Source organism: Arachis hypogaea, chromosome 14 (genome assembly GCF_003086295.3).
Source record: "Arachis hypogaea cultivar Tifrunner chromosome 14, arahy.Tifrunner.gnm2.J5K5, whole genome shotgun sequence".
Lineage (NCBI taxonomy): Eukaryota > Viridiplantae > Streptophyta > Magnoliopsida > Fabales > Fabaceae > Arachis > Arachis hypogaea.
In genome coordinates, this window is record NC_092049.1 from 87,343,614 (window position 1) to 87,358,160 (window position 14,547).

At 39.1% G+C, this 14,547-nt stretch overlaps 1 protein-coding gene across 1 annotated transcript in view; it reads left to right on the top strand.

Annotated features, from left to right (window-relative positions):
- LOC112743230 (RHOMBOID-like protein 2) overlaps positions 1-14,547 on the top strand; it is a 29,213-nt gene that overhangs the window by 2,648 nt on the left and 12,018 nt on the right. Inside the window, exons 3-4 of the mRNA XM_025792447.3 lie at positions 1,819-1,982; positions 2,599-2,867. Of these exons, the coding sequence (XP_025648232.1) occupies positions 1,819-1,982; positions 2,599-2,867 (433 nt within the window). The remainder of the gene's footprint in view (positions 1-1,818; positions 1,983-2,598; positions 2,868-14,547) is intronic.

A 14,547-nucleotide genomic window follows, 5' to 3' on the forward strand; every position in this document is an offset into this window, starting at 1 on the left:
CCTCTCTCAACCCTTTTCATTAACCTTTTTCAATCTGAACCCTTGATCTTGACTTTGACTCCAAGAAAGAACTTCGACCCTTGATGAACCTGTGACCCAAGACAGCTTCTTGCTTTCCATATTTGCTTCTTCCTACGTGTAGCTCGGTGGCTACCTTCTTTCTTTGATGAACAAAAATGGAAATGAACTTTTGCAACTGAGATCTTCCTCTTTGATAGAGGCAGATACTTTCTTTTTTTGGTATGAAAAATCTTAAAGCTTTTCTTCAAATCTTGCCTTCAATGGCAAAAATCTTGCTAGGCCTTACTTCAGATCTTCCTTCTTCATAACCTTTTTTTCATAGGCTTCTCTGTTATTTTACTTTTTCTTCTGATAACTTCAATCTTCTTTTTCCTCTTATGGATGTGATCGAAAGACAAGAGAGAGGAGAGAGAAGAGAAAGAATGGTGAAGCTTTTGGTGGAAGCTTTGAAGGAAATTAAACTCAATTTAATTTCTAGTTCCAATTACCAAGACATGAAGACTTTTGCAAATTGAACCCCTTTTCTTGTGATCACCGAATGAGTTTCTAAAGTTTTGGGCCAATTTGATTTTCTTCCTTTTAATTGTTCAGCCACTGTTTTTCTTCTTTCTTCTTATTTGAATGAGTGATGTGATTGAAGCAAGAGAGAGGAGAGAGAGAAGAGACAAAACTTTTAATGTAATATTAAACCCAATTTAATTTTGAGTTTCGATTACCTATGCATGCAATTAATCAATTTGAATTTTGAATTCCATTCCACCATGTAGTAGGTAACCGTGGCTTACTTTGAGAACCTTTGGATTCCTTCTTTTGATCATTCAATATTGTTTAGTGGGCTTATGATATGGGTCTCTTTGGATCCTCTTTCTCTTTTAATATTCAGTCACTTGAAGTGATCAATTATTATTAGGCTAAATATATTTAGTAACCAAGCTAGGCTTTCATCACTTGGGCCAAGGAACAATTTTATTTTCTTCCTGCACACTAACAAATATATCAACCAAACAATTGGACGCCAATAATAATTTAATTTTCTAATCAATATTTAATAATGTTTAATCATCTAATTTGATACAAGTTTTCCAAACTCAACACATTTATATCTATTATAATAATATTTTTAAATTTTAAAATCTATTTTACTAAATGTAATTATATTATTGCTATTTGTATTTATTGAAAATTATTTTTAATTTAATTTATTAAATATAAATATTATAACTTTTAAAAAATTATCTTTTATAAATTACTTTAAAAAACTAAAAATTTTGCCAAACTAAATCTAAGAGTAAGAAGGTTACACCTGCAGTTTTAAAAAAAAATGTATCTTATTCAGATGTCTATGACTTAATTAGAATGAATTGATAAACATGGTATTCTCTAGGATTATTTTTTTAAATAATTTTTGTATTTCTTTTATAAGAAGTGAAGTATTTAAGTAGGTTAAATATTGATATATTCTACTAAGATCAAGATATATTTTTAAACTCCAAAAATACTTTAAAAAATTAATATATCATCTATTAAAATAATTCTCATATTAGCGATAAAAATCAGACATCCTCATTTAAATATAAGACAATTTTTTACTAATTATGATATGCTTAGTAAAAATTTTAAATAATGACATCCAAAATCTGATTTGAGCAGTGATATGTGTCATCAATGATCAAAATTCCATCAAAGATTATTTTGATTTCCTTTCTGATATAGAAGGAATTATTATATTTATTTGACAGTTTTGCTCCAAACTCATTTCTAATGCTAGCATGGTTGAATGTATCTGTATATTTGCAGTGCTCATTGGGTTGCTATATGTCATTTCTGGATTCGGGGGTAGTTTGGTCTCTTCACTTTTTATTCAACAAAACATTGCAGTTGGTGCTTCTGGTGCACTTTTTGGCTTGCTGGGTGGCATGCTCTCAGAACTCATTACTAATTGGTCTATATATGATAAGAAGGTGCTTACTATACATATATATTATGGAATGAAACACTTAAAATAAAATGTTTGGTCTCTAATATTATATGTTGGTTCTTAATTAAATTTGTTTACATATGTCTTATGCAAATTGTTACAAGCCACAACGATTTAGCCATGAGAGTGCACATTATATAAATCATTGCACCAAAATACGATATACAAAAATATTAAAATAATATAATGTAGTAATGTACACGTTTATTACTAAATCATTGTAGTTTATAACAATTTACATAAAACATGTATGTAACCGAATTTAATTCAGAATAAACATATAATATTAAAATCCAAACATTTTATTTAGGTGTTTACCCTTTAAAATGAAAACAATTTATTTTTCTTTCAAATATGTACCAATTTTTTAAAATTCTATTATTTTGTCAAAAAAATCAGGTGATATTTTCTTTTCCAGTAATTCCCATGTAAAATGAAAATAAACAGAGGAAAAGTGCGAAAAAATAGTAAATGAAAAATGAATATGAAAAGAGAAAAGTTGATGAGGATAACCGGATAAGTTTGAATACTTAAATTTTTCAATAACATTTTCAGTTTATATAATTAATTAAATTTGGATCCTTATTTGATATGTGCAGATAGGAGCTGTGTTGACCCTTGTGTTTGTGATTGTTATAAATCTAGCAATGGGGCTTCTGCCACATGTGGACAATTTTGCTCATATTGGAGGCTTCCTTTCAGGGTTTCTTCTGGGATTCGTGTTCTTGATCCGCCCCCAATCGGCATGGGTTAAGCAACAATACGCTCTCTCATCGTCAGCAAATTCTCCGCTATCTATTAAAAAACCTAAATTCAAGAAATATCAATGCTGCTTGTGGGTTCTTTCCTTGCTCCTCCTAATTGTTGGGTAAGCTCAAGTATAATATAACATGTTTTAAGGATTTAAATGTTTAATTGAAATTCAACCAATCTTAAATAAAATGTGATAAAATAAAAATATATATATATAAAATATATTTTTTAAACTGATTTTTCTAAAAAAAAAAAAAAAAACACAACCAATTCATTAGCTTTTTCGGTTTTTGACTGACTTTTCGTAATCCGTTTTTACATTAAATCAGATCAAACAATTGCTCAATACCTAATTAATCTAATCGAATGACCTAGTCTAGTTCATTAATTTTCCATATACGAATTTTTTTTTTTTTTTTTTTGGTTTTATTTTCCTATACTTGAGCTAGCAACATATGTTAACCTTGGTTGATTTTTCTATCTTAAGCCAGAATCTAAAAGCATGTTAAACCTACCAACATCTCATTTAAGGGAGCATTTGAAAAAAAGAGATGAAAATAGAAAAGTTTCAATCCCTAAACAAGAATTGAATGATGTCGTAGTTATCAAGTATCACTACAAGAAAACAACTCTATTGCCACGTTTTTAAAGCGTGACGAAAAGTTGAAAAAAAGTGTGGCAATAGTTTTTTGCCACGCTTTTTGAGCTACTGCTACGCTTTTGAAAGGGTTACGTCTGAAAGAGTGGCGGTTGCTCTATCGCCACGTTTTTTGAGCCTATCACCACGCTTTTTACAAATTGCCACTTTTAAAAGCGTGGATTTAAGTGGGAGATATGACCACGCTTTTAAAGCGTGACCGTATGTGGAGGATAAGGCCACGCTTTAGAAGCGTGGCAATAGATAAAGATATGGCTACGTTTAAAAAGCGTGGCAATAGACAAAGATATGGCCACGTAAAAGATGGTCAGTAACCTAATTATTCTTTTTAATCTTCATAAATAAAACCTTACATAAATTCGTAGATAATTTTATAATTTAGTCAATGACCAATAATTTTAAATTAAGTAATCCAACTTTTATAAAGTTGTCACTAAAATAAGTGTGTGATCACATAACAACATGCTCTAATAAAATACCAAAAATCAAAGTCATAACAACTACTCATGAATTTCTAATACATGAATTAAAATTCCTAATCAAAGTCATAACATCTACTTCTTGTACTTCATTACAAGATATAAAAACTTTATGTATCATTCATTGCAAGCGAAATTGTTTTTACCACTATCCTACAAAATAAAAAACACAAATGAACACCTACAAATAAAAAATAGATGATGTAGTAAACTAAACTAATATTACAAGCCAAAGAACAAAGAACCATTTGTGAGCTATGGAACAGTAAACTAGTATTACCCGCAACAAGTTCTTTTCATTATTGATGATTTTCAGCATATATATATATATACCCACAACAAGTTATTATTATAATTAGTTAAAGAAGAAAATTTTGAGCATTATATATCTACCTAAAGCGGCTTCACCCTAATCATCAGCTTGATTTATATACAATATATACAGCATAAACTTTCTCCACTTTATCACTTTATATATATATCTTGTGCATTCAGCCTTCATTAGAATATTAATACATAAATAAATAAAAGCATTCTAACAATCAGATTTAATTTGTTTGGTTTTCTTTTGTATTTTGGATGAAAGGACTTAGATATTTGCAATGATGATGCAGCAAAAATTGAATTTTCCAACACATTGCATGACAAATTTCCCGTAAACGTTACGATCTTAAGGATTACACTGCCACTGCTTACTATTTGCTATATATAATTATACCTTTTTTGGTATATCAACACACTAGTTTGTTGGCGTGGCTGTTCAAATGATTTTAAATAAATGAGGAATTCTCAACCATACTATTAATTTAAGGAAAAGTTAAGGTAGCTTTGATTTGAGTAATTTTTCATACTTTACTGTTACTTGTACTAAACGTTTTTGATACGGGTTGTAAGATGGATTGGGGACTTGCAAGTCGAGACGGTTGCTTGGTCGTCTTCTTGGAGTGGCGGGGGATGGTACCTGTAAAGACACTTCGATGCTCAATTCAAAATGAATCTGAGAGGTATAAGGTGTGTAGAATGAATGACGTACCTGAGGGGGCCTCTGGCTCCCTTTTTATATAGTTGGTGGTAATTATCTCATCTTATCTTAACTGGCTAAGATAAGGGAGGTACTTAAATTCAAATATTGGTTAGAGGATGTGAGTCCGTTTTTGGGATTTCTAGAGGAAAAAGGGGGCCGACCTCGGGTATCCGGGTCGAAGGTCGTTCCGGTGCGGGTCCCGAGGATCGGGTCCATAACAGTTGCCCCCGCAGCAAGAAAATGAGCAAGGTCGGTCTCATCGCTGGAAGATTTTTCTAGCCATTGTGGCTTTATTAGGGTTTTGGGCTCACTAAAAAAAAGAAGGGGCTCAAGCCTGAGTAGCCGGTCTAGAGGCCGTTCCAATGAGGGATCCGGGGACCAGGTCCATCAGCAAGAGTGAGTGTGCTTGGTGCTCGGGCTCGTAATCCGGATTCGTCAGTCGAGGTTGGGAGCCGCGAGAGTTTCCTGGCTACTTTACGGTTTACAACGTGGGAGACCGGTTCGGATCTTTGGTCAGTTTGGGCATCTTATCATGTACCCATAATTCTTTTCGAAGGGGAGCCTGTCAGTCGAGTTTCCTAAGATGTCATAATGGCATTAAATGTGAGGGAGCATTTTGGTCTTTTCCTCTATTTTTGCCTTTTGTCTCTTCATTTTTTTAAAAAATGTTTGGTAACTGCTTTCACTTCTTCTTTTTATTTCCCTCGCTTCTGGGTTTATCTCTTTATTAGAGCCGTTTCACATTCTTCTCTCAGTGGCTTTGAATTTTTTTGGATCGTTCGTGCATTTGTCATGTGCCTTTGCATTTTTGGCTTTGCTTCAATATTCATCAGGTTGGTGTTTTTCCTCTTTCTTTATTCAATTGCTTTGCTTTCTACTTGATTTTGCGTTTCCACATTCTTCGTGCTGGGATTGTGTTTTGGGTAGGAGTAGCGAGCTACTAGTGGGGATGAGCACCACTGTTCTTGGGTGTGGCTTTAGCTAGTAGTAGATGGTAGATTTTGGTGTTTTGTGATTTTCCACCGTATGGTTCTGGTGGGTTGATGGTGGTGCTCCACTCTTTTTTTTAGGTATGTCACGGCGGAGGAGTGAGGGTGTTGGTGCTCCAGTAGTCCCATCCGGTGGCGTCCCCTCGACGTATTACTAGGTGACTTCCGACTTTTGGGGGACGCTGCCTCAGATGACGGAGGCCGATCTCCAGTGACTCCGCGATCACGGGCGATTTGCGGAGGCGGCGACGCCGAGCATCAGTATGATCTCGCGCTCTCCGAGATTGACGAGAGGGTTTGTTACATAAACCATGACTCCCCCACCGTGCCGGATTGGATATAGGTATATGAGTCGATGTTTACTCGACTCGGCATGCGATTTCCTTTCTCTAATTTTGTTTAGCCGCTGCTGAATTGGTGTTCCATGGTGCCGTCTCAATTACATCCAAACAGCTGGGCAGCCATTCGGACTTTCGAGCTCGTATGCGAGTATTTGGAGCTCCCAACTTCATTTGATGTCTTTTTATTCTTTTTCTTGTGCACCCTGCCAACCAAGGAGGGGAAGCACAAGAAGGGATATGTGCCGTTTAGGGCCCAGCCTAACCGGCGCATATTCAGTTTGTTCGAGGACTCTTTTTGCAGATTTAAGCGAGAGTACTTCAAGGTGTGCCCAGCTGGGGGACACCATCCCTTTTGGTTGACTATAGAGGGGGAGCGTTGCTTTGCGATGTATTGAAATTTTGGTGCCGGGGTGTCGTATCTGACGTGGGTTACTTATGAAGGGTTGTCCCCGGAGAATAAGGATATCACTGATGTCCTATGGCATGTCTTTGGGGAGTGTCCATTGAACCCTCGGGACATTATGGGGGATCTGGCGACGTGCCAGACTTATATCGGTGTGTAACTCTTCCTTTGTGTTTCTTTATTTTCTCGGGCTTGTGACTTACGTTTTTCCTTTGGTTCTTTCAGTTCAAATGGCTGGCGGCTTGAGTACTTTGGTGAGGTTGAAGGCCGCCTGGATCAGGAGTCAAGTTCGGATGCTTCTCCTTCCACTCCTCTATATCAACCTTAAGCAGACTCTCTGACGTCGGCAAGCTGAAGGAAAAATTGGAAGTGGCGGAGACAGCTAGACTGAAGGCCATCAAGGACGCCGAGGATGCAGAGGCCGAGCTGCTCCATTTATCCGAGGTCAAAACTTTGCTTTTGTCCCAGCTGGGGGCGAGCGTAAGTGGGCCTCAGATGCTTAGTCTCAAGCTGCCGTTCTCCTTGCCAGGGTTGATGCTTTAAGAGCTGAGGTGGCAAGCTTAAAGAAGCAGAAGGAGGAGTTGCTGGCGGACGTGAAGGGGGCGATTTCTGCTACCGAGGAGGCGATGAGGGCCCAGGCTTTGGTTCTTGCGCTGTGTGCGGATGTGTCCATGATGGGGGCGTTCAAGACTGTGCAAGATGGCCAAATCGTCGATTTAGAGTAGATTTCCTTTTTTTGATATTTGTCAGTTTGAAGGCCGATTTTAAGACTTGTCTTATTTGCGATGGGGCCATCTAGGCCGTTACTTTGCTTACTTTGTGATGGGGCCATTTAGGCTGTTTTCTCTAAGCCGTTTTCCTGACTTTGTTTGTTTTTATGGGGCTGTTTGGGCCATTTTATGCCGTTTTTGTGACTTTGGGTCTTTCTAGTGGATCATTTGTAACATACCCTTTGTGGGTCGTCTTGGTTTAACATTTTTTGTGGATATCCGTGTTCAAAGGCCTCGGGGTTGATCGGTTCCGGGGGATAACCGTGCGTAGTTTGTGTCATCGGTTGAGGTAGTATTTATGAGAAAAGAAAAATGAATAATTTTTTTAAGATGTTGGGCCTCGTTAAAACCTCCAGAAGTGGGTAGGAAATAGTACCCGATGATGATAAATGCAAGAATAGGCAAATAGAAAAATTAAAAGGAAATGCAAAGGAATTTTAAACACGATGTTTCCCGGTTTGGGGTGATTTTTACTTCCCCGGGAGTAGGGGGACCGGTGTTGTTTCATCGTAAGACGAGGTCATCGGGTCCGAAGTCCCGCCGGATCAAGCCGCAATTGTATCTTAGGCTTATTCTCTGTTTTAGGGCTAGCTCTCATAGGTGGGTTATGCTTCTGACCTCGTCAGTGAGGTCCCACTCTACTTCTCCGTCATTACCTCCGACGGTTCTTCATGAGCTGGAGTTTCCGACTTCCACCAGAATGATGGCTTCTAGGTCGTAAGTAAGCCGAAAGGGGGTTTCTCCTGTGGTGGTTTGGAGGGGGGTCTGTATGACCAGAGGATTGACCCGAGTTCGTCGGCCTAAAGTCCTTTGGCTTCATCGAGCCTTTTCTTAAGGCCTTTCACTATTATCTTGTTGGCCTATTTAACTTGTCCATTTGTCTGTGGGTGCTCCACTGAACTGAACTGGTGAGAGATGTGTAGTCTGTCTAGAAATTCTCTGAACCGCTTGTCCGCGAATTGCATCCCGTTGTCCGTGATTACGACCTCGGAAATCCCAAATTGGGTCACGATGTGTCTCTAGAAGAACTTCCGACATTTGGTGGCCGTGATGGAGGCCAAGGGTTCGGCTTCGATCCACTTAGTGTAGTAGTTGATGGTGACAATGAGGTATCGGAGCTATCCGGGAGCCGTAGGGAAGGGGCCAACGAGGTCGAGTGGAAGTCAGAGTGGATTTGGCACTTGCCGCAACTTTTGACTAGTTGGAGGGAGTCCTGTATGATGGAAGGCCAGAAGTAGCCTACTCGGATGACTTTTTGGGCCAAGGTTTCCCTCCTACATGGTGGCTACAACATCCTTCATAGATTTCACAGAGTATGTAGTCTATTTCGTTGGGTTTTATGCACTTGAGGAAGGGTGGTGAGAGTTCACACTTATAAAGCTGTCCCACTATTGTGGTGTAGTTCGAGGCTTCCCGTTTCAGGCATTTTGCTTCCTTGAGATCCTCGGGTAATGTTCCATTCATGAGGTATTGAAGTATTGGGGAGGTCCATGAGTTTCAACTTGAGATCGGAAGGTCGACCGCGGTCGTGACCGAGATGGACGGTGTTTTGATGGCCTCTTGGATCAGTGAACGATTTCCCTAGCCTGGCTTAGTGCTCGCTAGTTTTGAGAGTAAGTCTGCCCTTGTGTCCGTTCTATGAGAACGTGTTGGACGGTTACTTGCTCGAACTTAGCCATCAGTTCTTTTACTTTTGCTAGGTATTGTTGTAGCAGGGGGTCCCATGTTTATTTGTCCCCGTTAATTTGGGAGCTGCTTGGGAGTCGCTGAAAATTTCTAGAGCTCTTATCCCAACTTCCTTGGTTAATGTTAGTTTGGCCAGGAGAGCCTCGTATTTTGCTTGATTGTTGGATATCGGGAATTTGTATCAAAAGGACTGTTCAATGATGATTCTGTTCTTGTTTTCTAGTATCACCCTGCTCCTCCCAAGCTGGTGTTAGATGAGCCATCCACATGTAGCTTCCAAGCTTCTATGGGTTCATTTTCCAAGGTGATTTCGGCGAGAAAGTCTTCCATAGCTTGTGCCTTGATGGCCTTCCTAGACTCGAATCCGATATGGTATTGTGATAGTTCGACAGACCATGTGAGCATTCTTCCTACCAGGTCCGGCTTTTGCAGCACCTGCCTAACCACCTGGTCGATTTGAACCGTAATGGGGTGGGCCTAGAGGAATTGTTGAAGGCGTCATGAGCCCATGAGTAGCACAAAGGCGAGTTTTTTAAATCAGAAGAGGGCAGATAGTCATCCAGTTAGTCTTTGGACGTCCTTGAGATTTACCGGACTGCTCATCTCAATGATGGCTCTACAATTTTCTAGATTTGCTTCAACCCCCGTTGGGTAATCATGAAGCCCAAGAATTTTTCTGCTTCCATTCCGAACGTGCATTTTGTTGGGTTGAGGTGCATTCGATGTTCCCTTAAGGTATTCAGCACAAGTTCGAGGTCACTGATGAGCTCTTCGCTGTTTTAGGTTTTGGCAAGCATGTCATCGATGTAGACCTCCAACTTGGTTCCAGAGAAGTGTTGAAAAATCTTGGTGACGAGTTTCTGGTAGGTGGCTCCTGCATTTTTTAGTCCGAATGGAATGACTATGTAACAGTACGTGCTGTTGGGAGTTACAAAGGTTGTCTTGTCCCTGTCGGGTCGATGCATAGGTATTTGGTTATACCCCGAGTAGGCATCCATGAAGCTAAGGTATTGGTGCCCAGATGTGGCGTCGACAAGTCTATCAATGCTTGGAAGGGGGAAGGTGTCTTTGGGACAAGCTTTGTTCAAGTCTGTGTAATCGACACACATTCGCCACTTGCCGTTTGCTTTCTTGACTAATACGATGTTTGCTAACCAGGTTGCGTAAGATATCTCCTGGATGAAGCCTGCTTCGAGAAAGGATTTGACTTGTTTCCTGACTTCAGCAGCTCGATCTAGTGACATTTTCCTTCTTCTTTGGGTGACGGGCTTGGCTTTTGGATCGATGGCCAAGCAGTGGGACCCTATGCCCGGCATGTCGGTCGGGGTAAATGCAAACAGGTTCATGTTTCGCTTTAGGAGTTCTATTAGGTACCCTTTCAGGTCGTAGGGCAAGCTCTTGTTGATGAACATGTATTCTTCCTTGGTTTGCCTTATTTGTAATTTTTTCATGTCCCCTACTGGTTTTGGTCGGGGCTGGCCATCCTGATGTGCGTCGAGGTCGGCAAGGAAGATGTCGGCTGCGTCGTGGGACCTCTTACGGAGGGCCAGACTTCTATTGTCACATTCTACCGCGACTTTCCAGTCCCCGTGTATTGTTCCAATGGTGCCGTTATTAGCTTGGAACTTCATGAGGAGGAATTTGGTGAAGATGACAGCGGAAAGGTCATTGATTGTTTTTCTTTCGAGGATAATATTGTAGGCAGTGGAGTCTTTGAGGACCACAAAATCAGAGAGGATGGTCTTCCTCTGGCTCCCGGTCTCGATGGTGAGTGGTAACACTATGGAACCGTTTGGTTTGAGGAAGTAGTCCCCGAGTTTGGTTGCCCCGTGGCGGTGGGTGGTGCACGAAACTGGCTCCATAGAATTCGCACAGATAGACCGGCAAGTATACCAGGTCGACCAAGTAATACCTGAGGTGAGTCAGGGTCGATTCCATGAGGATTGTTGTTTTGAGCAAGCAGTGAACACCTTGTAGATCTTAGTTGGCGGAATGAAAAGATGAGTGTTGTTGGAAAATGCATAAAATAAATAAAGATAGAAATACCGGATGAATTTGTGAAAACAGTGATGGACGAACAATTAAGGCTTCAGAGATGCTTGGTCTTTTCGGATTAACTTTACTTACTGTCTATCCCAATAGCTTTTTGATTTATTCAACGGTAGCTGTAAGTGATTAACTCATGTCCTCTCATCAAGCCACCTCTAGGTTTCTCACTGTAGCAGAAGATGAAGCTCTGAGCAAGCCACTCCCCTTCGCGATCCTACTTAAGGTGCCACAGACAAGGCAGATCTTCCGGATCAGAGAGGATTGCTTCTTTGACTCTTGCCTTAGCGCCACAAAGACGTTACGCACCCGTAGACAACGGGATTATATGTCACATATCTAAAGTTGCTCAGATGCTCTATATGAATCCGCAATGTAAACTCTAGCTTTAGTTCAACACTATCCAAGCCAGGAATCGCATGGAACCCAAGTAGAACAAGAGTGATTGTCATGGGTCACTCTCATTCATGAGATGAAGAACGAGTGTGCATAAGAGAATAGAATCAGAATTGTATTGAAAATAGAACAGTAATATTATTAATCCATGAAACTCAACAGAGCTCCTAACCCTAACTTAGGAGGTTAGTGACTCATACTGTACATAATAGTGTTCGAAAATAATGGGGGAGGAAGAAGATCCTAAACATGAGTGATCTTCTCCTATATATACTACTCTAGTGACTAAGGATTATAGAAATAAGATAAACTAAGTTGATAGTGCGAAAATCCACTTCTGGAGCCCACTTGGTGTTTGTTTGGGCTGAGCTTGAGTGTCTCCCACGTGCTAATGTCCCTTACGGGCATTGAACACTGGCTAGGGACCCCCTTTTGGGCGTTGAACTCCAGTTGCTCCCCTGTGGGTGCTGGACGTCAGGAATGGGGCTGGTGGCTGGTGTTGAACGCCAGTTTTGAGCCTTCATTTCTAAAACACAGTATGAACTATTATATATTTCTGGAAAGCCCTAGATGTTAGCTTTCCATAGCCATTAAGAGCGCGCCATGTGAACTTCTGTAGCTCTAGAAAAGCTCCTTTGAGTGCACGGAGGTTAGATCCTGACAGCATCTGTAGTCCTTTCTCTGCTTCTGAATTAGACTTCTGCTCAAGCCCCTCAATTTCAGCCAGAAAATACCTGAAATCACCATAAAACACACAAACTTAAATTACAATCCAAAAATGTGAAATTTGCACTAAAACCTATGAAAACTTAATAAAACTTAAACAAAACATAATGAAAACTATATGAAAACAATGCCAAAAAGCGTATAAAATATCCTCTCATCAAAACACCAAACTTAACTGTTGCTTGTCTCCAAGCAACCAAAAATAAAGTAGGATAAAAAGAAGAGAAGAATACAATAAATCTCAGAGTTTTCAATGAAGCTCAGTTTCGATTAGATGAGTGGGACTTAATAGCTTTTTGCTTCTGAACAGTTTTGGCATCTCACTTTCGATTGAAGCTAAGAGTGATTAGCATCTTTAGGAAATGAAAATCCAGATGATATTATTGATTATCCTAGTTAAGTTCTTTTTAATTCTTGAACATATCTTCTTTAGAGTCTTGGCCGTGACCGTAAGCACTTTGTTTTCCAATATTACCACCGAATACATAAATGCCACAGACACTTTAACTAGGTGAACCCTTTTGGATTGTGACTCAACTTTGCTAGAATCTCCAGCCAGTGGTGTCTAGAGTTCTTAAGCACACTCGTTTGCTTTGGATCACGACTTTAACTGCTTAGTCTCAAGTTTTTCACTTGACACCTTCACACCACAAGCATATAGTTAGGGAACCAGCTCAATTGAACTGTTTAGGCTATGATATTTCTTGTAGGCCCTCCTAACCATTGATGCTCAATGCCTTGGATCCTTGCTCTTACCGTTTGGTTTAAAGAGCTATTGGTTTTTTGCTCTTGCCTTTTGGTTTTAAGAGCTATTGGCTTTTTCTGCTTGTTTTTTTTTTCTTCTTTTTTTCACATAAGCATATATATTTTTTCTTTTATTGCTTTTTGCTGCTTTTTCTTGTTTCAAGAATCAATTTTTGGAGATTTTTCATATTACCAACAATATTTCACTTTTATCATCATTCTTTCAAGTGCTAACTTTCTTTACTCCAATATCAAATATGCACTGTTCATTCATACATTCAGAAAACAAAAGCAATGCCACCACATCAACTAATTGAACTATTCCTAATATAAAACTTGAAATTCATACATCTTACTTTTCTCTCAATTAAAATAATTTTTCTTTTTAAGCAAGGTGAGAGATGCATGGAATATTTCGTAGCTTTAAGACATAAAAACAGATGATCATGCACTAGAAACAGACAATAAAAATAAAATACATGGAAAAAATATAAGCAACAGGGGAGTAAAGAGAACGAATCCACCTTAGTGATTTTGAAGAACTGAAGATTGATGGTTTAGAAGTTATAGTAAATACTCGTTGCAAGTATAGTTACTAAACCAAGCAATCAACCTTTCTTACAAAAGTTTTGGTTGTCACAAGTAACAAACCCCTTTGAAATTGATAACCGAGTATTCAAACCTCGGGTCGTCTTCTCAAGGAATTGTAGGGAAGTATGTTCTTATTATTGGTTATGGAGATTGTAAATTTGGGGTTTTAAGAAGTAAGGTGGGAATATGTTATATGACAAGTAAAATAAAATAATACTAATAAAATCTCTTGGCAAGATATGAAGAACTGGAAGTCCTATCCTTATCAATTGTGATGAGAATTGGATTTTAATCCCACTTTGTTAACGTTTACTAAACAAAGGAAAGTTAAGTGGACTGATTAGCTTGATTCTCAAGTCCTAGTCAACTCTTGTGGAGAGACTAGCTTTAGAGCAATCCTAGTGCAATCAGAATCTGCCAATTTCAACCACTGTTTTATTTGACAGCTCAAGTGTTACCAATTACTTGACCCAAGCCAAAAAGGGGGAAAATATCTAAATTATTTATAAAAGAAAGCAATCATAAATCTGAAATACCTCAATTAACTCTAATAAAGATATCAAATATAACATGGAAGAGTTCATAAAATTAGGAAAATAAATAAAAATAAAGAACCTGGGATTGAGAGTCACTCATAAAACTAAGAGAAGTCCTAAATCCTAATCCTAAGAGTGAGGAAAGAACCTCTCTCTCTAAAAACTACATCTACTCCTAAAATTGTGAATATGAGAGCCTCCCTTATGAATGGATGCGTTCTCCCACTTTATAGCCTCTAATCTGTGTTTTCTGGTCCACAAACTGGGTCAGAAATAGCCCAGAATTCGCTGGTCTCGAATTCAACCACGCTGGATTTCCGTCACTGCGACGCGGCCGCATGGATCACGTGGTCACGTCGCTAGCGTCAGGGGAACTATAGCATATTATATATCAAATCGAAACCCC